General features: G+C 39.9%; 4 protein-coding genes and 1 long non-coding RNA gene across 6 annotated transcripts; 3 read left to right on the top strand and 2 right to left on the bottom strand.

The window, feature by feature from the left end:
• The first annotated feature begins 334 nt into the window (after positions 1-334).
• LOC121197592 lies at positions 335-4,717 on the top strand. The gene is made up of 2 exons (XR_005896256.1): positions 335-636; positions 1,189-4,717. It is a non-coding gene; the product is annotated as an uncharacterized LOC121197592 (long non-coding RNA).
• A 370-nt stretch (positions 4,718-5,087) lies between these two features.
• On the bottom strand, positions 5,088-7,076 carry oip5 (opa interacting protein 5). The gene is made up of 5 exons (XM_041061066.1): positions 6,837-7,076; positions 6,455-6,521; positions 6,128-6,250; positions 5,763-5,844; positions 5,088-5,330 (listed from the first exon to the last, which is right to left on the bottom strand). Exons 1-5 carry the CDS (start codon positions 7,006-7,008, stop codon positions 5,238-5,240), a joined length of 537 nt encoding a protein of 178 aa, XP_040917000.1. The 5' UTR covers positions 7,009-7,076; the 3' UTR covers positions 5,088-5,237.
• Positions 7,077-7,434: 358 nt separating this feature from the next.
• On the top strand, positions 7,435-10,871 carry nusap1 (nucleolar and spindle associated protein 1). Of its 2 annotated transcripts, none has more exons than XM_041060627.1 (12): positions 7,435-7,588; positions 7,724-7,792; positions 7,902-8,117; positions 8,383-8,563; positions 8,743-8,835; positions 8,959-9,071; positions 9,183-9,233; positions 9,336-9,511; positions 9,740-9,903; positions 10,010-10,126; positions 10,208-10,319; positions 10,420-10,871. In XM_041060627.1, the coding sequence occupies exons 1-12, from the start codon at positions 7,514-7,516 to the stop codon at positions 10,505-10,507; spliced, it is 1,455 nt and encodes a 484-aa protein (XP_040916561.1). In that variant the 5' UTR covers positions 7,435-7,513; the 3' UTR covers positions 10,508-10,871. The 2 variants fall into 2 exon arrangements, with proteins under 2 accessions (XP_040916561.1, XP_040916560.1); XM_041060626.1 differs by having other exon boundaries at positions 8,722-8,835.
• A 57-nt stretch (positions 10,872-10,928) lies between these two features.
• ndufaf1 (NADH:ubiquinone oxidoreductase complex assembly factor 1) lies at positions 10,929-13,564 on the bottom strand. The gene is made up of 5 exons (XM_041060628.1): positions 13,368-13,564; positions 12,334-12,873; positions 11,756-11,941; positions 11,589-11,663; positions 10,929-11,431 (listed from the first exon to the last, which is right to left on the bottom strand). The coding sequence occupies exons 2-5, from the start codon at positions 12,844-12,846 to the stop codon at positions 11,291-11,293; spliced, it is 915 nt and encodes a 304-aa protein (XP_040916562.1). The 5' UTR covers positions 12,847-12,873; positions 13,368-13,564; the 3' UTR covers positions 10,929-11,290.
• Positions 13,565-13,833: 269 nt separating this feature from the next.
• On the top strand, positions 13,834-22,453 carry rtf1 (RTF1 homolog, Paf1/RNA polymerase II complex component). Its single transcript, XM_041060625.1, has 18 exons — positions 13,834-14,052; positions 15,943-16,053; positions 16,237-16,387; positions 17,321-17,522; positions 17,641-17,758; positions 17,998-18,109; positions 18,196-18,334; positions 18,457-18,634; positions 18,801-18,883; positions 19,007-19,094; positions 19,246-19,353; positions 19,446-19,523; positions 19,782-19,903; positions 20,181-20,238; positions 20,487-20,564; positions 20,680-20,781; positions 21,071-21,185; positions 21,334-22,453. Exons 1-18 carry the CDS (start codon positions 13,849-13,851, stop codon positions 21,438-21,440), a joined length of 2,154 nt encoding a protein of 717 aa, XP_040916559.1. The 5' UTR covers positions 13,834-13,848; the 3' UTR covers positions 21,441-22,453.
• Positions 22,454-22,553: the final 100 nt, after the last annotated feature.

Raw genomic sequence — 22,553 nt, 5'->3', positions numbered from 1 at the left:
GGAACAGTTAGCTAAGCCGCCTAGCATAAAACTGACGGGCCCCTTTAGCTAACGATAGAACAGATCATAATTTATTCTTTTGATACTTAAAAACGTTTTAGTGTTAGTTCCTATATACTTTTACTTAAAAATGTTATCACCTTTACTTAAATTTGATTGATTAGTTCGACGATTTTTCACAGTTCTCACACCTTGTGTTCCGCTAGCGGTAGGTTAGATTGATTGATGACCGTTGGGGGAAAAGAAGAGGCACTTCCGGGGCGGGCTTTAACTGTGATTGACAGGTCTCTGGTACAATCGTGTTCTTCCTTTGGCTCGTAGTAGCAGAGCGAAAATGGCGTAGAGCGGAGGGTGTGCGGCGGAGGGGACGAGGGGACCTTCTTCTCTCCTCTCCGGCGTGGAAGGAGGGAGAGAAGGGGGCCCGGAGGATTTCGCTATAATCTTTTCTAAATGTGTCCCCAGCCGGAGCGGTCCTTCCTCACAGGAAAAGCCGGTATGCGTCCAGTTTGGGAGACCTAAATGTGTCACCGTAGAGGAAGAACCACCCCCCACGGCTTTTGTTTACCATTGTGTGTAGCTGCAGCCCAAACCACAGCCGAAATATCTCTGCATCGTTTCGGACCAACTCACACCAAGGTCAGTGCTTTCTACTTTCCCGACTGCATCCAGAAATTGAATATAGATTGTGGTATTTCAGTTATTTTTGGATCGTAAGTCTGTATCTATAAAACAAGAAAACTCTGTGCCTTAGCTGGAAGTCAAAGAATAAAGGAAATTACTTTATTATGTCATCGGGTTACACTGTGTGTATGTGAATGTCCTCATATTGCAGTTAAATCACAATGAGCTCTGTCATATTGTCTGAGGAGTAATTTGTATTAATCAGTGTCTGAGGAGTAGGCCCAGGGTTGAGCAATTACTCAATTAATTGATTAACTGGCTGACAGAAAATGAATTGACAACAACAATTTTGATAATTGATTTGTTGCTGAAGTAATTTTTCAAACAAATACCCAAACCCAGTTCCAGTTCTCCAATATGAATACGTAGTTTTTTCTGTTTTTATTATATTTGGATTTTGGCTTGTTGGTTGGTCAAAGCAGTCACCTTGACCTGAGGAAATTACAGAAACAGAAACAGAACTGTAAAGTAATATGGAAGTAATGTTATTATTATTTTTTTTTCTAGGATGGGTTTTCCAGTTAATGCAGTCATGAAACCAGCTGAAGCCCAGTGCGGAGGAACATCTTCCTTCAGATCAGGCCAGGCCTCACTGACAGATCACTCCCACCACCACCACCCAGACCCGTGGAGATAAAGAACGAAGAGTCAGTGAGAAGATGACCTCTTTTGGGGTTTTGGGACACGGGTGCCCTCTTTCCTGCTGTTGCTGTGACAATGGCCCTTTCTCCTCCACAGTATCCCCTCTTGTCCTGGCCTGTTTCTGCAGCATGATCATCAGTGAGGACATATTTCAGTATTTTGGGCTAGTCTGACTTCCATCACGCACACTCTATGTCTACATGTAGCCTAATTCTGGCTGAGATACCATGGAGTTTCTGCACTGGCTATATTTGTCTGAAAGTCTCCATAATTTGGACATTTTCAGTCAGATTTTTGTCAGATTCTTTTCAGACTTCATGTAAACATAGTAACTGTTTTTCCTGAATAAGTAAAAAAAAAAATCCCCACTTTCATTTTAATAACACCAGAGCAGGTTGATAAACAAATTAACTGCTCCTGTTTTCTGGGACGAAAGTAAAGACACAAGATACTGTAGCAAAGATCAAGGCCTGTGATCAAATTACTTATTGGGTGTCTTTTCTTTTTTTTTTTTTGCTTTTTGCTCTACCTCATCGCCATAACAAGTCCAACAGGAGTGAAAGGGAGTGTGATCAGTACAAGTAGCTTAATGGTTGTCAAGCACCACAGCAGTTTTACATATTGTTCCTGGATGAATTTAGAGGGTTAATAAGTGAGGTTGTGAACAGGTGAATAGGAGAAGACTGAGTAGCCCACATGCACATGATGCACAGTGTCATTTACTTTAATTTCAGCCATTTTTAGAAAAACACTGACTCACTCAGACTGTGGTCTCCAGTGCATCTGTTCTAAAGGAAGGCCACAAGATCGTAGTTTTACTCCATTATTGTTGTGTTTCAGGTTTACAGTGCTCTCCTTTGTCAAGTCTGCAGGTTTAATCAATTGTAGGCAGAGACAGAAGTGCTGATATTTCCCTTATGACTTAATTCTTGAGGTCCCAAATTTTTGGCAACTTATAGTATTTAAAGTTCTTCTTTTATTATGAAGGTCTAGTTCACTTTTCGTACCTTAGTATACTCTTCATTTTGTCTTTTTTCTTTAACATACTTTTAATTTGTCTTTCCCCGGCATATATTCTCATTTTATCCTTTTCATACTTTAACATGTTCTTATTTTTTCTAACACTCACCCCCTTAGTGTTAGCTTTCATTTATCCATGTTGTAACCTTATGAGATGTATAAATAGGCAATTTTTAACACACTGCCCGTAGAGACAGAACAGATCATTTGATTTCTTCTGTTCCAAGAACCATGAGACAAAATAATCCAAAAAAACTAAGTGGAAAACATTGTGTTTTGTCTCTAAACTGCTATTTTGATGTGTCCAGTAAGTTGAGAGACACCAGCGCTGAAACATCAGCTTTAATTCACCTTGTATTTATCCTTATCTGAAGGAAACCCTGGTCTCATTTTTTTCAGTCTTCTTTGTTAATTTTTATATGATTTATACGAGAAAACCCACATTTACCGGGATTTGTGCAATATTTGATCTTAACTGTCATTTTGTTGACCAAACTGTATATTGTATAAACAAGTGACAAGTTGTTTGAAAGCAACAAAATCACCAATGTCTTCCATTAAGATATGTATAGACTCGTGCATTAGCTTATTTAGCGGGACTGTGGTGCCAACATTATAGTAGCCATGCATGACCAGTAGTGATGCTTGCTTCATGAAGAATAGTGAAATTGATTTCTAGACTAAGCTGGAGCTCAAAACTGTGGAAACTATTTCAGTAAAATTAAAGGGTGGTAGACTGACGTACTAAACCTTCAAATACACCACATCTAGACACAGCTTTGCCCTAAAACCTTAGATGAATGCAAGATCTCCTTTTTATTCCATGTCTAGGTTGTATAATGAAAATATGCTCAATATAAGTTAGTGCTTTCTGACAGACCTGCTGTATGTTCTTAGGATTCTTATCTTAAAAAAGATGATGTCCTAAAATGTACTTGTGCACTCTCAAGCATCAAAAGACTTAGGTAGTTATTAAGTGACAGCCAAAAAGCTCCCAAGACACAAGTCTCAGACGCGACAATGATAGAAACCTTTAAATGTCATATTAAGAGTAGTACCTTAATCCTAGACTCGGATCTAATTGGTAGGGATCCGACGTGGTGTTTTAGTCCTAGAATTAAGATCTCACCATGACATTATATTGTACATAATACCTCATAGTTTTGGGATTCAGAGCGTTATATTTTAATCCATAAAATTGTATTTGATTAGAGTTTTAGAAGCAATAACCTACAATAATGCATGAGTTTAGTGCCAGGGTGTAAGTGTTAAGGATTCTGCAACGTCACGTGGAAAGGACCCCCCACTCCCACCCCCTTTTCATGCCTATGGTAGCAATCTATCTATCAGACACTTTTTTGGGGAGTCGTATAATATTTGGCTTTAGAATACAGTATCACTTATGAAGGTTTGGGATACTTCACAAGGTGTACCTGAGGACTGCTGTAGCATAACGGTATTACATTGACAAATTTAACTAAATACTTATATTTTTCAGAGACTATTTTCCCTGCCTTGTATGCTTTCAACACCAAAACAATAATGTAAACCAACCGGTACATGAGAGATGCTTTAAATTTCAATTCTTGTAGCATTTTACATCCACAAAACCCACCCCTTCCTTTAGAAATATAGGCTTTCAGAAACTCTGTGGCTGCAAAGTACTTACTGAACGAACTTGACATGTCTGAAAAGCACTTTCTTTCTATGTACTGACTTGCACCATCATCATCACCATCCTGTCTTGAATACTGTGTTCTAAAAACCCTGTAATGCTCTTTGTGGGGATTTATAATCAATTTATAAGCAAGTAGGCGTCTAGCAACATGAATATATGGGTTTAAAAAATATGCATGACCTAGCAGAATAATGAATGATTTGTATTGCATGCAATAATCCAACTTTGTAATGTGAATGAGTGTAAAATTAGGATATTGAAATGTTCATATCAGATGTTCTGTGACAACTTGGGGACGGTTGTCTGACACAACAGCAAGCATGTTGAAGTACTTTTGATCATCAGTTGTGGTTTTTACAGACTAAACAGCACCAAAAAAAAAAGATGTAACGGAGAGTAGTTTTAAGTGTTTCTGCTCTCACTCTCTGTTGTGTCATGACCATGGCAGTAGTGCAACAGTGCAGCTGAAAAACACTGATCAACCTTTGTTCCCATGAAAAAAACAACAACAAAAAAACACAAAAGCTTAGGTAAGAAGATTAATAACATTACTTTGTTGATCAACTTTTCCACTGAGGAGGTGGACTGTGTAGAAACTATGCACTCCAGACGGAGGAAGTGGGCATGCTTATTATGTGTGAGCCTCTTGTCTGGTTTTGTATTAATAAAAAAAAAAAAAAGAATCTGTATCAGAAATTCAGCAATAAAATGCAGCATGGTGCCAATTGGATGGCTGGGTGTTGATGCTTACTTACAGTTTGAATGGAGTTATGGAGAGAATAACATCATGTACATAAACATTTTTTTTAAATAAAAGCAAAAGTTTATAGCCTCACTAACACCCCTGTGAGGCTGTAATGCTTGTTACCTACCAGAAAATTGTAAAAGGATTTAGGAAGTCTTTTACAGTTATTATAGACAACATCTGGAATCAGATACCTCTGGTTGTATTACTACTGTTCCATTATCAGCATGAACTTCAATTTAAATACAAGCCAGAATCTTTTAAAAACAGATGAGAGATTTGTGTTCCAGCTGCAGGAATGTAAACAGACATCAATTCCTGCATCATTGAAAAATATTTATTGAAAACATCAATCGCACCAAACACGGAAAAAATAACATACAACACAAACTAGCCTACAGGAGGAAACATACTGAAGAGCACAGAGTCCCTAATTCCAGGACGAGGTACAGTGTAGACAGCTTGTTCACGCTACTTGTCCAGTTCACTGGTAACACTCCTGTCGGCCAGTCTGTTCTTAACATGCGACATGTGATCCAACTGCGCTTCAAACTGCTGTCTTACCTGCCACAGAAAGGAAAGCACAGATTTGTTTTTTTAGTAAAAAGCATTTGTGTTTTTTTTGCCAGTGACATTCATCATTCCTGCTGGGATATTTTTTTACTGTCATCCTTTGTCCAGTTAAACCTTTCAAAATCAAGGCAGCTGGATTCTGCTGGAAGCCTGAGGCTGACAGGTTTTAGCCTATGATCTCTGGCGCCACCCACAGGCCAGGCTTTCAAACTTAATTAGCTGTTTTTCATCTGCAATTATTTAATTGGACATATAAAAATGGCCAGATCATGCCCAGTAAATTAGCCAGTCATAGAACAAGTAAATACTTCCCATACAGTATGTCACAACAGAATGGCCAGAACTCAGATCATGATGTGAAAATAACATCAAAATTAAACATGATTGTCAGAATAAACACAGTATTAGATTTTGTTGTCTCACCTCATTAATGTTTTCTCTGAGGGGCTTCAGATTAAATGAGAGTGTGGATGCTTTCACCATCGAGCTGCTGTTGAGGATGTAGCTGCATAAGAAAATAAGAAAGGCTAGTTTTGAGGGATCAACTAATGGTGCCTACAATGATTTCATATTATCAGTATCCATAGAATGAAAGAAAGGAAATCAGTCACGTATGAACACCTGGATTTGTTGTGTTTCATCTCTAACCTGAGCTTTAAAAAAAAATCAATTCATACAATGGACGACACTCATGAAGCGCTTGTTTATTTTAGCCTCTCCAGACAGCAGTAAACCTGTACACAGAAAGTCAATATGCTTGTGTGCTCAGCAGAAGCGGCAGGGCTTACCAACTGATGTTTGCTTTGCTGAGGAGAAAGAGGGAGCGAATCATGGCCAAACGTGACGGCGCTGAGTGAATCACTTTGCCCACAGCACAGCGGCAGCTGCGACATTTTAGACAACTGTAGATGCTGAAAGAAAACAAGAGCAGTGACAACAAATGCGACACTGACAGAAACCTTTCAGTCATGAGCGCAGAACAAACTGACTTAGAACACGTTCTTTAATAGCATGTGGGTGATGGTGAAGGATAGATTTCTTTTATGCGTGACCTCTGACATTTAGCAGCTGATCCATACAACAACAGTCTGTGTGTCTTGCGCATAATCACTCACCAATTAGCCATTTCCCCTTTATGTCCTGACTCCACTGCATCACTGATGACCACATCACTGGTTACTCCTGAAGGGAGACAAACAGAAATGTCAACATGCGTGCAGATCAGGTATCAGAAACTAGATCATGAATAATCCACGTGACAACAAACTACCCAAACTCCATCACTGAGGAAGACCGTGAGATGTGGTTGAAAGGTCCGGAACATGCTTATAGGTGAACACTGAGTTATGTTTTTCCTTAACTATTGTCTCTGACACTACAGACACACAACAGGTAAAATTACCAACATGTGCAGAATCTTAATATCTAAAACAGGCAATCGTGTCTTGTATTATTTCCCCAGTCGATAATAATAGGTGAGAAATGAAGTGAACGTACTTAGACACATGATAGAGTCCATACATTTAATTTCCCCACAGACGCCGACGGAGTCCCCCAGGATAATGTTGCATTGCGCGCAATGCAGAGTCATCGGCTGCCCGTGTCCTACCCCCATGGCCAGTTCTACGTTGTCGATACGTTGCATTAAGAGGCTTTCATCATATTCCATGTTGGTAAAAAAAAAAAAATTGCGGACACCAGCTCGCTATTTATCCCGCCTGTGTATTTGAAATCCGGACCAGTTTTTCTTCTTCTTCCTGTATTTTGCTCGGCGTAACACTGCCACCATCTGGAGTAGCGTGAGAAATGCCGGCAAACTGCCAAAGAGCATTCGTTGGAAATACTTTACATAATAAAATAAGCGAATACTAAATAAAATTATATTAAAAATAAATAATAAATAAAAGTAATGTTACTTTTATTCATCTTAAGAAACGAAATTCAAGTGAAAACGTTAACCCACACTGAGTGAATGCTAAAAAGACATCTTCGCTGTGATTGGCTGCGAGGCACATCCGGTTTACACCCAGGAGCCAATCAAACGGCTCTGGCTGCTGTGTTTTGAATCGGAGGTAATTTTAACCGTCAGGCACCGCCACGGCACGGCTCAGTGAGAAACAATAAGCGTGTATGCTGATTTCTTTCCACTAAACGGAATAAACTAACACACCGGCATGGATTTGGACTCCATGAAATATGCAGAGTTGCGAAGTCTCGCCAAGGAGCTCGGACTTAAAGCAAACATGAAGGTAACAGAACTGCTCTTACGAATGAATTTGGCGATAGTTGGATGTTATTCTGAACGGTCGCGTGACTGTTAGCGGTGACTGTAAGCTAACGTGGGCATTTGTGTGTAATTAATCTAACATTTTTTTTCCAAACAGGCCGATAAACTCCTGAAAATGATCAAGCAGCATTACCAACAAGAAAAGAACAACAAGGAGGGAGAGCAGGTAACTTACTCCTGGTTTATGATACTGTTGCAGCAAGATCAGTTTTAAACAATAGCTTTTTTTCTCCTTTTTTTTTTAAACAAAGCATGATATCTTATTTGTGTTCCAGAGACAGGATAAGGATGCAGCTACTGTCCAAGAAGATGAAAATGCAGGACAAGACAGTGCTCAGGAAAATAAAGATGCGACTTGCAAGGGAGGCGTTTCCAGCAGCGCTGTGTTTGTGAACACACGCCGAGGCAAAGGAAACGGCACGAAGAGAAAGATCTCTGACACTGCGACGGAGACTGGCTGTGATGCCGAGTTACCTCCAAGTGCTGCACAGGTATTACACGTTATAATAAACCAACAGCACCACAAATACATGATGATAATAATAGAGCTACAAGTAAATGGCATATAACGAGCACCCTCTTACAAGAAAAATCCGGGTTGCGTCCTTGCGCATGTTTTTGTGCACGTTCTCCACTGCTCCTCATTGGTTCAAATATGTAAAGTTAGTGATTTGATCCCAATGCACAGGGTTTCATGTTGCAGCACGAAAATCAGAAAATCTTTAAGATTAAAATCTCGACTGTTGTTCCTTTAAGGCTGACACTGAAGTGGCTGCATCTGCTGCACCCCGTGGTGGTCCCGGAGCAAAGAAGAGAAAAGTGTCTTCTGTCAAAGATTCTCAGGAACCTGAGCCTCCCAAGGAGACCCAGGCCACCAGCAGAGAGCAGCATCAGCAAGCTGACATCAAGGACGAAGCACCTTTGCATGAAGATGCAGGTTAGTATCGCTGGTGAAAGAGCATTCAAACTTTTAACGGGTTAATGTCTGTTTCTGCTACTGTCTAGCCTGTTCCCTCTGAATGTGGCCATCTTTCTTTGGAAATTCTTGACTTTAACATGAAATAATGATCAAATCTTCTTCCTTTTATTTTACATACATTCAAAATATGTGTCAAGAAAAAGCAACAAGAGGGGCCAAAGCTGGTAAAATCCCTCGTTACCAAGGCCTCCAGCAGAAGAGCAAGCCGTTGTTGAAGCCTGTCACTCCTAGTAAGTTCTTTGTTTTCCTTTATCCCCTCCATTCATTCTCCTTTTGAGACACCACATCACAGTAAGGATGTGGTTTTCCTCCACAATCTGTTTAAATATTTTTTGAATATGTCTGTTTTGCAGACTTCAAAAAACTCCACGAGGCACATTTTAGCAAGATGGAGTCCATTGACTGCTACGTCCAGAGGAAGACCAAGCAGATGGAGACCTACAGAAATTCAGTTAAAGAACTGAAGGTACTCAGAAGCTTCTAACCAGTCTTGGCTAACTTTATTCAGAAAACCCTAAATGTAAACTTGTTTCTTTCATTCTCTTGTATTTTATATCCTATCTATTTTCTGTTTTAGAACCTTTCAGACAAAACTAAACTGCAGCAAGTTGATGGCAAAACCCAAGCAGTGAGTATCATAATCTATATAACATCCATAGTTGACACTTCAGTACGTAGACTACTTCCAGATTGCAGTGAATTTCAGTATAAGTATGCATCTCCTCTACAGACCGCAAATCAGAGTCGTGCTTCCATGTTCAGTCCTGCTCCGGTGAAGAGACAAGCTGATGATAAACGCAGACACACTTTGCTTTCAGCTAGCAAAGCTCCTCCAAATAAACCTGCTGGGAAAGAAGATGCTCCATTCAGACCATCTGTCATTTCCACTCGCAGGATCAATGTTCGGTGAGTTTCCCTTTGTTCCTCATGCTTTTGGTGGAGAAAAATCTGAGATAATTTCAGTAGCCAAATACTGTTACAGAATAGCCTTTAAGTAGGAGTAAAAAGTTATGTCATACTTAATGTGATACTACAGCAACTAAGATTCAAGAGTCTTTATTGTCATTATGCGAGCATAACGAAATTTTTCAGAGAATCTCGGCTTAAAGGCACATGTGAAATGTTTGTGTGCAGGTTCTCAGAAGCCACTCATGACAATGAGCATAAGAGGTCTTTGGTGAAGACGCCAGCACGCATGTCACCCTGTGTGACCTCGAGCACCCCCCAGAAACAGACCGCTGATGCAGTGAAGCCCAGCAATTTCAAGACTTCAACTTTCTCTGCCACTAAAACTCCAGGTACCTTTACCTCAAATCGCTTGAAAGATATCTGAATTTAGACACGTCGGCTGCACAGATTTAATGTAATTGAATAAATACATTTTTTTCCCTCTGAATTCCAAAGGGCCGTTTGTTTTCACTGGCAACACAAGCACTTCAGCAACTCCAGGAACACAAAAGAAGGCGAGCTTTGATCTGAAGGCCAGTCTGTCTCGTCCCCTCACCTACAAGCCTCATAAAGGTACAAATGATTTTTAGTTTCCTTGTTAAACTGAAATATACTGGAGTATCAGACAAACCCCTGACGTTTGTTTGTTTTTAGGTAAACTGAAGCCCTTTGGAGATTCCAAAGAAAACACAAAAGCGGTGGAAAACAAGTCTCTGATCACAGACTCTCATCAGAAAAATTATAAACAGCATCAAGTCCAAACAAGGTATGTCTAAAATTAAGTGTCCATTATGTGATATTATCTCCCGTAACAGTTGAGCTCTCATAACATTTGTATCTTACACATGTTACTCTATCTCATCTAGGGAGAGCAGGAGAGCAAAACACATGGAAGATCGGAAGCATAAGAAAGAGAGCATGCTTGGGGCAAGAAGAGGCCTCGTCATGATGTAAAAATACTGCGCTTGTTTGTAGCCGTTTGTACAGCCTGTTTCACTGTAAATATTTTTGTCGTCTGTAGCTGACACTTGAGTTTCTGCTGTGTCTTTTAGCCTGCTGTTAGGAAAGTAGACACTCTTCGTTATCATTCTATCAGCCTACTGTGTTTTTAGATTTTACGCGTTAGCTTTTTAGCTCTGAATGATGCATTTATGTATATTGATGTGTAGAGATTTGTTGTTTTGCTGCATTTGAAATTTGTAATGTTCTTTAAAAATTCGATATGCTTCGTTTTTTACTGTTTTGGAAAAGACTGATGAAAGACATTTATTCAAAAGATTATCTTGTCTGCATTCTTCAATTAAATTTGTTATTGCAGTTTTCCAAAGTGTAGTGTTTTAATATTTATTTTTTATGACACAAAAAAAATTCAGAATTCACATGGAAAATATGTTTTATTGTTAACGGAATATGTGTCACAAATACAGGATTTAGATTTGATTTTGTTATGAAAACAGCTGTTTGATCTCCTTTAGCGAGCCCTGGAAATCGGTTTAAGTAAATTTGGATAAAGGACCTTCCACTTACCATACAATGTAAATGTTTGAGCTGGAGATTATCACATGTAACCAGAAACACACTTCTTGAGTCCAGATATACAGTGTCTTATCAATAACAGTGGTGGCTGGGGTGTAATTGGTTGTCTGCAAGACTGTGATACATTTGTTTATTGATAGTATCAGAAGATTTCAGCTCTGATTTAGTGATAGTTCATCTGCAGTACTGTAACAGTTGTGGTCAAACTTCAGGATTCCTCTTGTACACCTCATAGGCAAACTCCTCAGTGTGTGCATAGTCTTTGCAGACGCCAATGAAATCAATCTCCAGCTGGAATGGACCGTCTGTTTTATCTCCCAAGGTAAATCCAATGGTGTTAACCTGTAAATACGAACAGATATAGTAAATAAAAACTAAACAGGCCACACAAAGTGAACAAAAGAATGCTACAGCTACAGGTTAAAATATCTTTTAGGTAAAGATGCAAATGTACTAAACTGTCACTTTGTCATGTTTATTTGTTCTATTTCTGCTCTACCTTGTCCAGCCAGAGAACATGCTGATCATCTTGTATCCTCCCACGATGTGTGAGGAAAAACTTGGAGAAAGGTATCTGAAAATAAGTAACACTTTAGTATAAGTATCACTGTTTATTCCTAAAAATAAAAGTGCAGCAAATCATGACAATATTTTTTGACATTGTACCTTGATGTCTTGCCAGTAGGGTCCTCCTCTGGTAAACATAAAGTAGCTGTACAAGTCATCTTTTTGGTGAGAGAAGTACATTTCTGTTGCGATATTGATCATCCATGGACGGCCATCACCACGTACACGCAAATGCAGGGTGTTGAAACTGGTCCAATCGTAATGTTCCTTCCTATCAAATGAAGCCTAGGGGAGACAATAAAGTCTGGCGTGGTTAACTTTTAGTACAGGTGCAGTAGACATCTAACTGCCACTTGCATGAATTTTAGGACAGCTTTAGGATTTCCAGACCTTGGATGTCATCAGGTTTCAAGTTCAGTTTACAGCTGAATAATATTTTCTGTAAAATGTATTTTCCAAAGCCTGTTTTCAAAAATTCTGGTGGGGAAATACTGACACATATGTTTATATCTTTATTCATTAGGCCAAAAGTAGCCAAAGTTAAATATACTGAGTTGTGACATGAGTTCAGTGTCCTCATTATGGCTATGACCCTGGATAGTGTTAATCTCACACCCTAATTAGAAGTGAATGTATTATTCCACAAACTTTAGAAAGAAAAACAGCAGGGCACTAACCAGTGGTTGTTTTGAACGCATGGTGCAGTAGCCACTGTAGCGTGTCTCTCCATCCCTCGGAGGAGTTGACCTCAGATTTCCATACAGAAAACAGGTATTATTGTTTTTGCCAAGCTTCAAGTAAACTTCACTTTGGCCTCCTATCTCACGATCTGAGGACACCGTCCACTGGTCCAGGCTTTCTGGACCTCTGAACTCCCATATCACCCTGTTCTGCTCCAACATGTGCTCTAGAACTGGTTTGCCCTGTGGACCGACCAAGCGGTCAGTAAACTCTGTCTTCAGCAGTGTGAAATGCTTCTTTATTCCCTCTAAACCCTTCCCAAAGTCAAACTTAATCTTCTGCCATGGAAGCTTGTCTTCTTTGGGCTGGCCAGGCCGTCTGTATTCACCCTGGATCACAGCTCTTCTGGGCACAGTGAGAGGGGCGATGGAGGGGAGGAGCAGCTGCTGGCGGTTAATGGAGCTCAGCAGTCTCAGTGAAGGGAGATGTGTCATCTTTGGCAGAGACATTTCACTGTTGATCTGGATGATTCACTGCTGGGATACATCACATAGGAAAGTGGCGTCATTAAAGGGTGATAATAAATAATAAAGATTAAGATGGATTTTTTTTAAATGCTGAAATAAAATAGTCATATTCCTTGAGTTTAAAGGTTGTGACCAATATGTAAATTCTTTCCAGTTATGTTACTTAATCAAATGTTAAATCTACACATAACGGGTAAAGAGTTGCTTTCTTTTCTTTGTTTCATAATAGTAACTAATCAAGAAGACTATAGCTGTTTTAATCAGGTAACACTCGCTTTTGAATGGGATCTTCATTTTGACATCTTCGTTAAATAAATAAATTATAAAATTATCGGATAACTATGACGAAAATGGCCATTTGTCACAGCCTTGTTTAGGAGTAGACATTTTGAAACGGCTTAAGTACATAGGTAATGTTACCATACATTAACATGAAGAGGATTTACATAATTCTGAAGACATGCGATACAAACACACAGCTGACATAATCAGTTCCCACTTACTCTGGCGAGGTTGTACCGGGTTGCAAGACTTTGTTCCTGTTTATAGTTGACCGCACCATAAAGATATCTCTTTATAGCGCGGCTGTAAACAACAAACAACTAAAACACTGCACTTGCACACTCTCCTACAAACCCAAGGTTGCTCGGGTCCATACAGGAAGCCCAACTGGAGCACCTGGGATGCGTTCAGCACACATTCACACCAAAGTGTAACACGCGAAAGGCAGCGAGACACCGCTGCACAACAGTTAAAGGCAGACCTTGAATGTAGCTTTAGTGCACCAAAGATTGCTGTCCCGACTGATATACTCAATTTAGATTTGTAGTTCCTATCTTGGCAAACTATCACCACCATTCTCTAATTTTGTCTTTTTAAGCGAATTTATAAAACAACACGAGAAGCTCAATCATAAATCCGATTTTTATTTCACTGGCAGAAACGTAAGATTAAGCGGTAACCATAGCATCAATAAGGGCGCGCATGCTCAGTGGTGCCTTTGTGTGGTTGACTGCAGAGCCAACTAGCAAGGTAGCAGCAACGGCTAGCTTCAAACATTTAGACGACACAGAGGTAGCTAGCAGGTTAGCCGAGCAGCTAATCATGGTGAATGTAAAGAAGCGGAAAGGTCGAGTCGTGATTGACTCTGACTCCGAAGACAGTGCTAGCGACGATAATTTAGATCAGGTAGGTGCGCATTTATCTGATTTTGATACAAGTGATCGCGTCTTAAGTTGCCAACAGTTTGAGGTGAAGCTAATGTAGGCTAACTGACTGCGCTGTGTTTGGCCTCGCTGAGAGTAGGCCTGTCTTATTCACTGTCTTTGCGCCCTTCCTGAGTAAACACGCCATTCCCAAACACAATCCAGTTATTTTGAGTTTTCCAAGTGTTTCTGTGATTTATTCAGCGCCGACCAAAGTGTCTGAGGTAGCACAGACAGCAATGTCTTAGCATCAAGCAGCTAAGTTATGCTAGCGGTAAGGTTACATTCCGAGAGATGCACTCAACGCTAGCAGTCTCGTAGTACTATGTTGCCACGAAAATACTGCGCCATAGGCCTTTATTTTTACTGCTTTCGAGCAGTAAGCTGTTTGTGCGGGATTTGTTTGTTTGTTTTTTAAACCAAACGAAGATGGGATATGTTTACAAAAGCTGGAGCCGCACTTGATTTAGCTCGAAGAACCTTATCTCCTGAATGACGTCAATGAGCTGCACTTCTATTTCGGTGTTGTTGTCAAACAAGCGCTGGCAAGTTGATTGAGGAGCTCGACAGTCTAACATGTCAGTCTTAAGAGCTGCACAGTGCTGCAGCTTCGGTTATTATGATAGCCAGTAAACTCCCATGTCCATTAACTACCCGGCAGTTCACTGCTAAATTGTTGATGCACAAACACAACTCGGGCACATGTAGGGAACAACAAATGACCGGAAGATGTTTAAACCATGAGTGGGTTTTTGGCGTCTTAAGAGCTTGTCAAGTTTTGCATTTTGAGTACGCTTTCACGAAGCCAGCAGTGTGTATCTGATCTTTGCAATACTAAATGTATATTAGAGTTATGATTCTAAGGTAGGGATCAAACTTTTTTTTTCCCCAGTACTGATTCTAATACTGCAACTCTGCCATATAGAGCATCTATCTGATACCTGAGCTCACTTTTTCCCAAGTGTAAAATCTGTAAACCTCACTGTGTGGAACTTCATATTTATGAAAGGCAACATGAGGTCATGGATTACTGTGGCACTAAAAACCAGTTTCCAAGTCAGAACCCCAAAATCCACTGTTTCTGATAGCAGAGACACTGAATTTCACAATAAAAGGGGCACAGAACTGGTTACTTCATAGACAATACTCAATTAACTTGATAGGTTCAGTATAACTGCTGATACAGTACAGTGCATTAAACCAGTGTGGATTGCTGCTTTTCCACATTCTTAGAGCAGAGAAGGATGCAGCTTCACATTCTTGCGTTTGTGTATGATCTTGTTCAAATACATTCAGGCCCGGTTCAGAGCCGGTATCTTGAAATAAAGTTCTGTGGAAATCCAGCTGAGACTAATTGTTGCTTGCACCATCATCAGGAAGTGTTTCATTGACCAGATTTTAAGATTTTGCTTCCTTGTCCTTGTGTACTTTAACCTGCAGGAAACTGAGTGCTGCTAAACAAAAATACACATTTGCACCTGCCTGTACTGGTAGTCGGGAAGAGTTGTTGGGTCATTTGCCATAGATACATTCTTCAGACCCTTTTCTAAGTATATCAGCTGTATGTGGGAGGTTTTCTGTGCTATATGCATGTTCCAATGTTTGCTAGTCAGTCCTTAAATATAACCAGGGGCACATTCGCTCTGTATACAAGGTCATATGCATCTCACCTCTGAATGTGGCTTGTGGTATTGGATCCCAGTGCTTCCTCCATGTGGTTTGGGTTTATTCACACCTGTATTTAAAGCTGTCCACTCATGATGCAAAAGAGCAAGGCTATAGTTACAGGACATTACAGTTACACATTTACAGTTTTCACAACTTTGTAATTGGATGGTCTTTCTGAACCACATTGCTGTTTTCTCTTTTTCAGGAGCTGTTGTCGTTGGCAAAGAGGAAGAGGGTTGATTCAGGTGAGCAGGAAGAACCGGTTAGCAAGCCTGCTGCTTCTACAGACTCAGAGACATCTGACAGTGATGATGAGGTATGACAGTCTTTGGTATTGGCTTTAAAAGACTTCACTCTCTTCAGTTTGGGATGTAAAAATAAATGTTGAAAATACAGTTTAAACATGTCAGTGCTCTTGTCATCATCGGGCACAAAAAATGGCCAGTTACTGTTATTTGATAGCTAAAATTGTTTTGTTTTTTTCATTCCCTTTGTCAAGTGGACTGTGGGTGGCACCAAAGGCAAAAAGAAAGTTAAGCAAGGGAAAGGGTCTGAGAAGAAGAACGCTACGAAGAAAAAGGTTAATAAAGCGACAGCATCTGGCAGCTCTGATGGAGACAGCTCAGCTGAGAGCTCTGCACCTGAGGAGGGTACGTGTCTTCAGTATACAGAGGGAAGATGGTTCTTAAGCTAAAAGCAATATTTTCTTAATTTCTTCACAAGCATTTTCAAGGAACCAGAATGTTTAATAAGCTATAGCTGCTTTGTTAAGCATATATGATAAAAGGTACAGGATGCCATTGTAGTGGAAGTTGTGCAGATGTCACCTGGCAGCTCAGCTTCACACAACAAACTGACACGTCAGTTTGCCATTAACATGCCTGTTAATGGCATCTTACAGAAAGTGCAAAGCAGAATAGCCACATATTATGAACTGTAGATTACACATATCACAGGGTGCCATGTCCTTGGGTATTTTAGGTGGCTGGGATTAGGTGAGTCACTCACTCATCCCATTTATCCCAGCTGGCATACACTGTATCATCTAAGCTGTTGTTTGTTTATTTGTAATTGACCAGCATTGGGTCCACACAGTTATGGAAAAACTGGAAACATTTTTCCATAAAAGTTCCATAAATGTGGTCAGAGAAATAACCTGTGTCACAACCTTTCTTTAAGTGCTTTAACTTTATTAAACTTAAGTAAACAAAGGGTTAAAAATAAATGGCTCTGCAAAAAAAAACAAAACCTTTAGATAATAACATTTCAATTGCCTTCTTTATATTGGTGCATTATTATATTAGTTATGTTGAAAAAAGTTGACGTCCATGGCCCTCCCATTTCATCCACTTGGTAAGTTTTTTTTAATGCATTCTGTGCTGCCAGAAGTTGTGCTCTGCTCTTTCAGGCGACACATGAAAATGAGTGTAGAAAGAGCACCTTGGTGTAAAGTAATGAAATAGAATGAAAGTTTAAATAGCCAATATTGATGAATTTAAAAAAAAAAAAAATTGTTTAGTGTTACTTTACTTTGAAGTCAGCTGATTGACTTCTGCTTGTGTGAATAAATTGTTCTTTTTCAGGCGAGGTGTCTGATTCAGAGAGCAACAGTTCGTCCTCCAGCTCAGACTCGGACTCTTCTGAGGACGAGGTGTTCAGGGATGGCTATGACGACGACTTGATGGGAGACGCGGAGGACAGAGCTCGCCTGGAGCAGATGACGGAGAAGGAGAGAGAGCAAGAGCTGTTCAACAGAATTGAGAAAAGAGAGGTGCTAAAGAGACGGTGAGTGGGGATAATGTGGGAAGGAAAATCTTGGTACAAAAAAGGTACATCTGGCATTTTCACACTACTGTGTGTGAGCTCACTGTTTATTCATTCAAGACAACATTTGTCTTGACAGGTTTGAAATTAAGAAGAAGCTGAAGACCGCAAAGAAGAAAGAGAAAGAGGAGAAGAAAAAGAAGCAGGAGGAGGAACAAGAAAAAAGGAAGCAATCTCAGGTTCAAGACACACAAGTGGTGAGTTCAGTTTCATGGACATTTTAAAATTTATTGGACATATTTAACAATAATGTGGAAACTTAAGTTTTTGGATCAAAGTAAAGAATAAATTCTAGTATACAGGCTGTTCTGGACAAAACTATTTTGTGAAAATGTCAGAGAGCAACTTTAAAATTACAGGTCAATGTAATGTAAGGTTTGAAATATCTGGTTTGCTGATGTTTTTCTGTGTGATTGTAATGTGCACCCATCTCTAGGTCATGTCACACAACAAGGAGAGACGATCCAAACGTGACGAAAAACTTGACAAAAAGTCCCAGGCCATGGAAGAACTAAAAGCTGAACGCGAGAAGAAGAAAAACAAAACAGGTTGGAGTTTTAACTGGTTTGTGATGTTATTGTTGTGGCAGTTCATTCAGTTCTAAATGCTGAGGTTTCTTCTATTTGGTGTGCAGCGGAACTGCTGGCCAAACGTCAGCCCCTGAAGACGAGCGAGGTTTACTCTGACGACGAGGAGGAAGAGGAGGAAGACGATGACAAGTCGTCAGTCAAAAGTGATCGGAGCTCACGTTCATCGTCTTATGATGATGATGAGTAAGTCTCATTCTTTTCATAGTAATTAAGCATTAAAAGATTTGATTGGTTTCATTAAAGTCATGCCACCACCTTTACCTTTTGCTTTCATCTAACTCATTACGTTACATTTCTGCTAATAGAAAAGAGGAAACTCCACCAAAGTCGCAGCCTGTTTCACTACCTGATGAGCTCAACAGGATCCGCCTGTCCAGAAACAAGCTGGAACGCTGGTGCCACATGCCCTTCTTTGCTAAGACTGTGACCGGCTGCTTTGTGAGGATAGGGATCGGGAACAGCAGCAGTAAACCAGTTTATAGGGTGAGCTTGGCTTCTGGCTAAAGTTTCTTTCATTGTGTTCATTACTAGACAGCAGTGTGCTCTTATGTAATGATGTTAGTGAGGATCTGGGACTTTTTAGAGACAGATTTATTCAAATAAAGGCTGATTAGTGAAGTTAATTTTAGTCCTCTCTTGTTGTTGAAAGGTTGCTGAAATTGTGGATGTGGTGGAGACAGCGAAAGTTTACCAACTTGGATCAACGAGAACAAACAAGGGATTACAATTAAGGTAGGTATACAGTAACAAATACTTAATACATATTAAAGTAGGTAATCAAGAATCAGTTAACAAACCTTCTATTATCCCTACTTGCTAAAAATGTGCTCTTTTGATGTTGTGTATCTTCCTCAGACATGGCGGTGACACACGGGTTTTCAGGCTTGAGTTTGTATCAAATCAGGAGTTTACAGAAAGCGAGTTTATGAAGTGGAAAGAGGCGGTAAGTTGAATTAAAAAGAGGGAAAACTGAAGAAGCAAAAATACGTTACCAGTAAAGTCCAATTTAAAAAGGAACCTGAATGTTTTCAAGATATAAACAGGGACAGTCTATTCAGGCTGTGAGGTAAAAGTTTTGTGTGTTGACTTTGCAGATGATGGTTGCTGGGATGCAAGTCCCAACGCTTGACGAAATCACCAAAAAGGAGCAGTCCATCAAAGAAGCTCTGAACTACAAGTTCAATGACAAAGACATAGAGGATGTGAGTCTGTTTCTTTAAATGTCTGCTGGTTTCACAGGCCTCGTGAATTAAGCAGAGGAACAGAAACATCTTTTTATCCTTACTTTCTGCAGATTGTTAAAGAAAAGGACAGATTCCGAAAAGCACCACCGAATTATGCCATGAAGAAAACGCAGTTACTCAAAGATAAGGTAAAGGAAATCACACAACAGCTGTGGTATTTTTTTCAGGATCTGGAAAAGTGATTCATGAAAGATGCTGTTTGAAGTTGTGTTGAATGTGAAGATAAGCTGTGAGCAAATAACCCAACCCAGTAACATTTGAACACAGTCACACATTGTTTAAAAAGATATAATAAATTTGCCCCAGAATGTGCAGAGGCTCTAAATATATAACAATCTGTTTCTTTCTGTCAGGCTCTTAATGTCCTCTCTCATATTTCTTTGAAGGCCATGGCAGAAGAGAGCGGAGATGGAGAGCGAGCGAAGGTGATCCAAGATGAGCTGAACGAGCTCGAGGAAAGGGCAGAAGCACTTGACAGACAGAGGACCAAGAACATCTCTGCCATCAGGTACTCACACAGCACTTATTTTTATCTTATTATAGGACTTTATTTGAATTTTAAAATGTTTTTAAATTTCTGCAGCTGCTTTTCATTGTAATGGGATGTTATGTAGAATTTTTTCCTGCATTTTTGTGCTGTTGAGTATAATGAACAGAACGTTGTAGTTTGGCTGTTTTATGTTTTTAAATAAACAGTCACCTCCAAAACAACCTCCGTTTGTTTTGGAGGTCATTTTTTACAGACTGAATTTGACAGAATTCTTTTTACATTCTTTATTATTCAGCTACATTAATCAGAGGAACAGAAGCTGGAATATCGTTGAATCTGAGAAGGCTCTCGTGGTACGTATCCACCTCTTTTGACACCACTATACATCTGTATTGGCACTTTTATAATTTTATCATGAACACTGTGTTTTACTGTACAAGAGGTGAAAGTGGAAGTGAAAATTGAACATTGATTTGCTTCTGTAGTTTCTGTTTGCAGCAAAGGTTGTAGCACAACAAAGAATGTAACGGAAGAGAAGGTCCCATCTTTATGAATTATACCACTCTTGAAATAACCCAATTTTCATTTTCCTGTCTCGCAGGCTGAAGGACAAAATGCCAAAAACCAACAAATGGATCCTTTCACGCGAAGACAGTGCAAACCCACTATGGTTTCAAATGTAAGATTTCTGTAATTATTTTCTGCACAGTTTTTGTACAGACAATGTAAGTAAACACTGTTGAATCTACATTTGTTAATCTAATCTGTTATTTTCCGTCCTCCTGGTTCTATAGGCGAGAGACCCGTCAGTCCACGCAGCTATTCTTGCTCATCTCAACCAGAAGTACGGCTCTGGGTCAACACCAGATCCCTCCAGTGCAGAGAAGAACAAACTGGTAAGCGTGACACTCCCTGACTCTCTCAGTACAAATATTCAGAGAGTTAACTCACAGGTGTTCACTTCTTTCACTTGAGTTTGCACTTTGTCTTCAGCCGTAACAAAATGGAAAGACGTTTTGTAATACTGTGTCTTAATCTGTCTGCTAAATTCTCTCAGGAGCTTTTTTTGAGGAGTAAGCTGCAGTTGTTTGCAGAAAATAACTCATTTTGCAGTTGGAAATGTTGCAATAGAAACCAGCACTATCACTCGTTTGAATATCTTTTTTGTTTGTTTCTCTGTTACAGGGACAAACAAACACGAAAGACAAAGATATCCCCAAGCCAACCACTGACCTCTCAGAGGACTTGTTTAAAGTTCATGATTTTGACGTTAAGATCGACCTACAGGTTCCCAATGCAGGTGAGATGATTTTTCCCCATTTATATTTTGGTTCAGAAAATATTAAAAGACGGAAGGAAGTTCTGCTTTGTTGCAGCACAAAGTGGTTGTTTGCATCAGTCGTAGCGATTCAGCACAGACGTATTGACTCTGCATTTGTGTTCTGCAGAAGCAAAATCTCTGTCCGTGAGCTCCAATGCGCTGCCGGTGAAGGACGGCGCTCCCCGCAGGTCCCTCAACCTGGAGGACTACAAGAAGAGGAGGGGGCTGATCTAATGTGGCCAGTCCACCATTCAGAAACCACATTGCATGTGTAACTGGCTGTGCAAGAGAGAATGTGTGGGTGTGTGTGCTTGAGAGAGAGAGTGCGTGTGTGTGTGTGTGTGTGTGTGTGTGTGTGTGTGTGTGTGTGTGTGTGTGTGTGTGTGTGTGTGTGTGTGTGTGTGTGTGTGAATGACTCCTGGAGGATGTGTGTTTGAATGCTGATACAGCAGACTGTCTATCCAAACACAGAGGAAATAGTGATTGAGCAAAGACAACATTTTTCTCAAAGGATCTCTCTCAGAAGAACCTTGTCCAGATGTTTGTTGTCTTGTTATTTTCACATTATTGGACACAAACTCGTATACTGAGTTGTGTTTTTTATGTATTTAACTCCTGTCCCCCTCTTTTGGATCTTCTGGAGTCCACTCCTTTTTTTTTTTCCTTTTTCTTTTTTTTTATTTCTCAAAATGACTCTGCGCTTGTGGATTATTACCTTGAACAAGGAGGACACTATTTTAGAAGACTTAGATTGTTTTGAAATTACTGGACTGGACATCTAATGGAGTTGACCAGCAAATAATTACTGTTGTAAATGCCCCCCCCCCCCCCCAACAAAGTGTGTGATCATCTGCCCTTCCAGTCCATCCTAAATTTGAGCAGCCTCCTGTATTTTTGCGGCGTGTAGATGATCACCATCTGTGACCCGACAGTGACGCCGGCTCTCCATGACCAATGTGAGAAGTTCAGTACATGTCATCTGGACATTTAATCACTTTTTAAGTCTTTGAAACAACCCAATTTAAGAGGAACCCTTTTCTATGGCTGGCCTGGTTATAAACGTGTTGCTTCATTTCTCTTATCTCTTGGTTGGTTGTCCACGGGATAACTCCCTTTCCCTTAACTCCCAGACCAGATTCTATGTGTTATCGATTGTGTCCATAGTCAGTTCCTGTATTGATGTGGCATGCCATGTAAATATGCATTTTGGAGTGAGTGCGGAAAAAATAAAGAGGCACTGTTTCATACCTTCTGTGTCATTTTGTCTCTTTTTGAATCTAACAGTGAGACTGCAGCAACACAAGTCACCTCTATTCTAACTCTAAAATAAAAGTAGGTGAACAATAA

The sequence above is a fragment of the Toxotes jaculatrix genome, chromosome 17 (genome assembly GCF_017976425.1).
Source record: "Toxotes jaculatrix isolate fToxJac2 chromosome 17, fToxJac2.pri, whole genome shotgun sequence".
Lineage (NCBI taxonomy): Eukaryota > Metazoa > Chordata > Actinopteri > Toxotidae > Toxotes > Toxotes jaculatrix.
Note: the sequence above shows the minus strand (reverse complement) of the source record. Positions and strands in the feature narration are given on the sequence as shown.

Bases quoted from the DNA above. Each gene is read 5' to 3' on its own strand.
- oip5 (XM_041061066.1), bottom strand. From the start codon at position 7,008: ATGGAATATGATGAAAGCCTCTTAATGCAACGTATCGACAACGTAGAA. The intron at 6,522-6,836 runs GTACGTTCACTT...GTCTCCCTTCAG, and splicing joins GGACTCTATCATGTGTCTAA to GAGTAACCAGTGATGTGGTC. The intron at 5,331-5,762 runs GTGAGACAACAA...TTTCTGTGGCAG, and splicing joins TCAGAGAAAACATTAATGAG to GTAAGACAGCAGTTTGAAGC.
- nusap1 (XM_041060626.1), top strand. From the start codon at position 7,514: ATGGATTTGGACTCCATGAAATATGCAGAGTTGCGAAGTCTCGCCAAG. The intron at 8,564-8,721 runs GTTAGTATCGCT...TTTATTTTACAT, and splicing joins ACCTTTGCATGAAGATGCAG to ACATTCAAAATATGTGTCAA. The intron at 10,127-10,207 runs GTACAAATGATT...GTTTGTTTTTAG, and splicing joins CACCTACAAGCCTCATAAAG to GTAAACTGAAGCCCTTTGGA.
- ndufaf1 (XM_041060628.1), bottom strand. From the start codon at position 12,846: ATGTCTCTGCCAAAGATGACACATCTCCCTTCACTGAGACTGCTGAGC. The intron at 11,942-12,333 runs GTTAGTGCCCTG...TGTCTCCCCTAG, and splicing joins TGCGTTCAAAACAACCACTG to GCTTCATTTGATAGGAAGGA. The intron at 11,432-11,588 runs GTAGAGCAGAAA...TCGTATTTACAG, and splicing joins ATGTTCTCTGGCTGGACAAG to GTTAACACCATTGGATTTAC.
- rtf1 (XM_041060625.1), top strand. From the start codon at position 13,849: ATGCTCAGTGGTGCCTTTGTGTGGTTGACTGCAGAGCCAACTAGCAAG. The intron at 18,884-19,006 runs GTAGGTATACAG...TATCTTCCTCAG, and splicing joins AACAAGGGATTACAATTAAG to ACATGGCGGTGACACACGGG. The intron at 21,186-21,333 runs GTGAGATGATTT...TGTGTTCTGCAG, and splicing joins CCTACAGGTTCCCAATGCAG to AAGCAAAATCTCTGTCCGTG.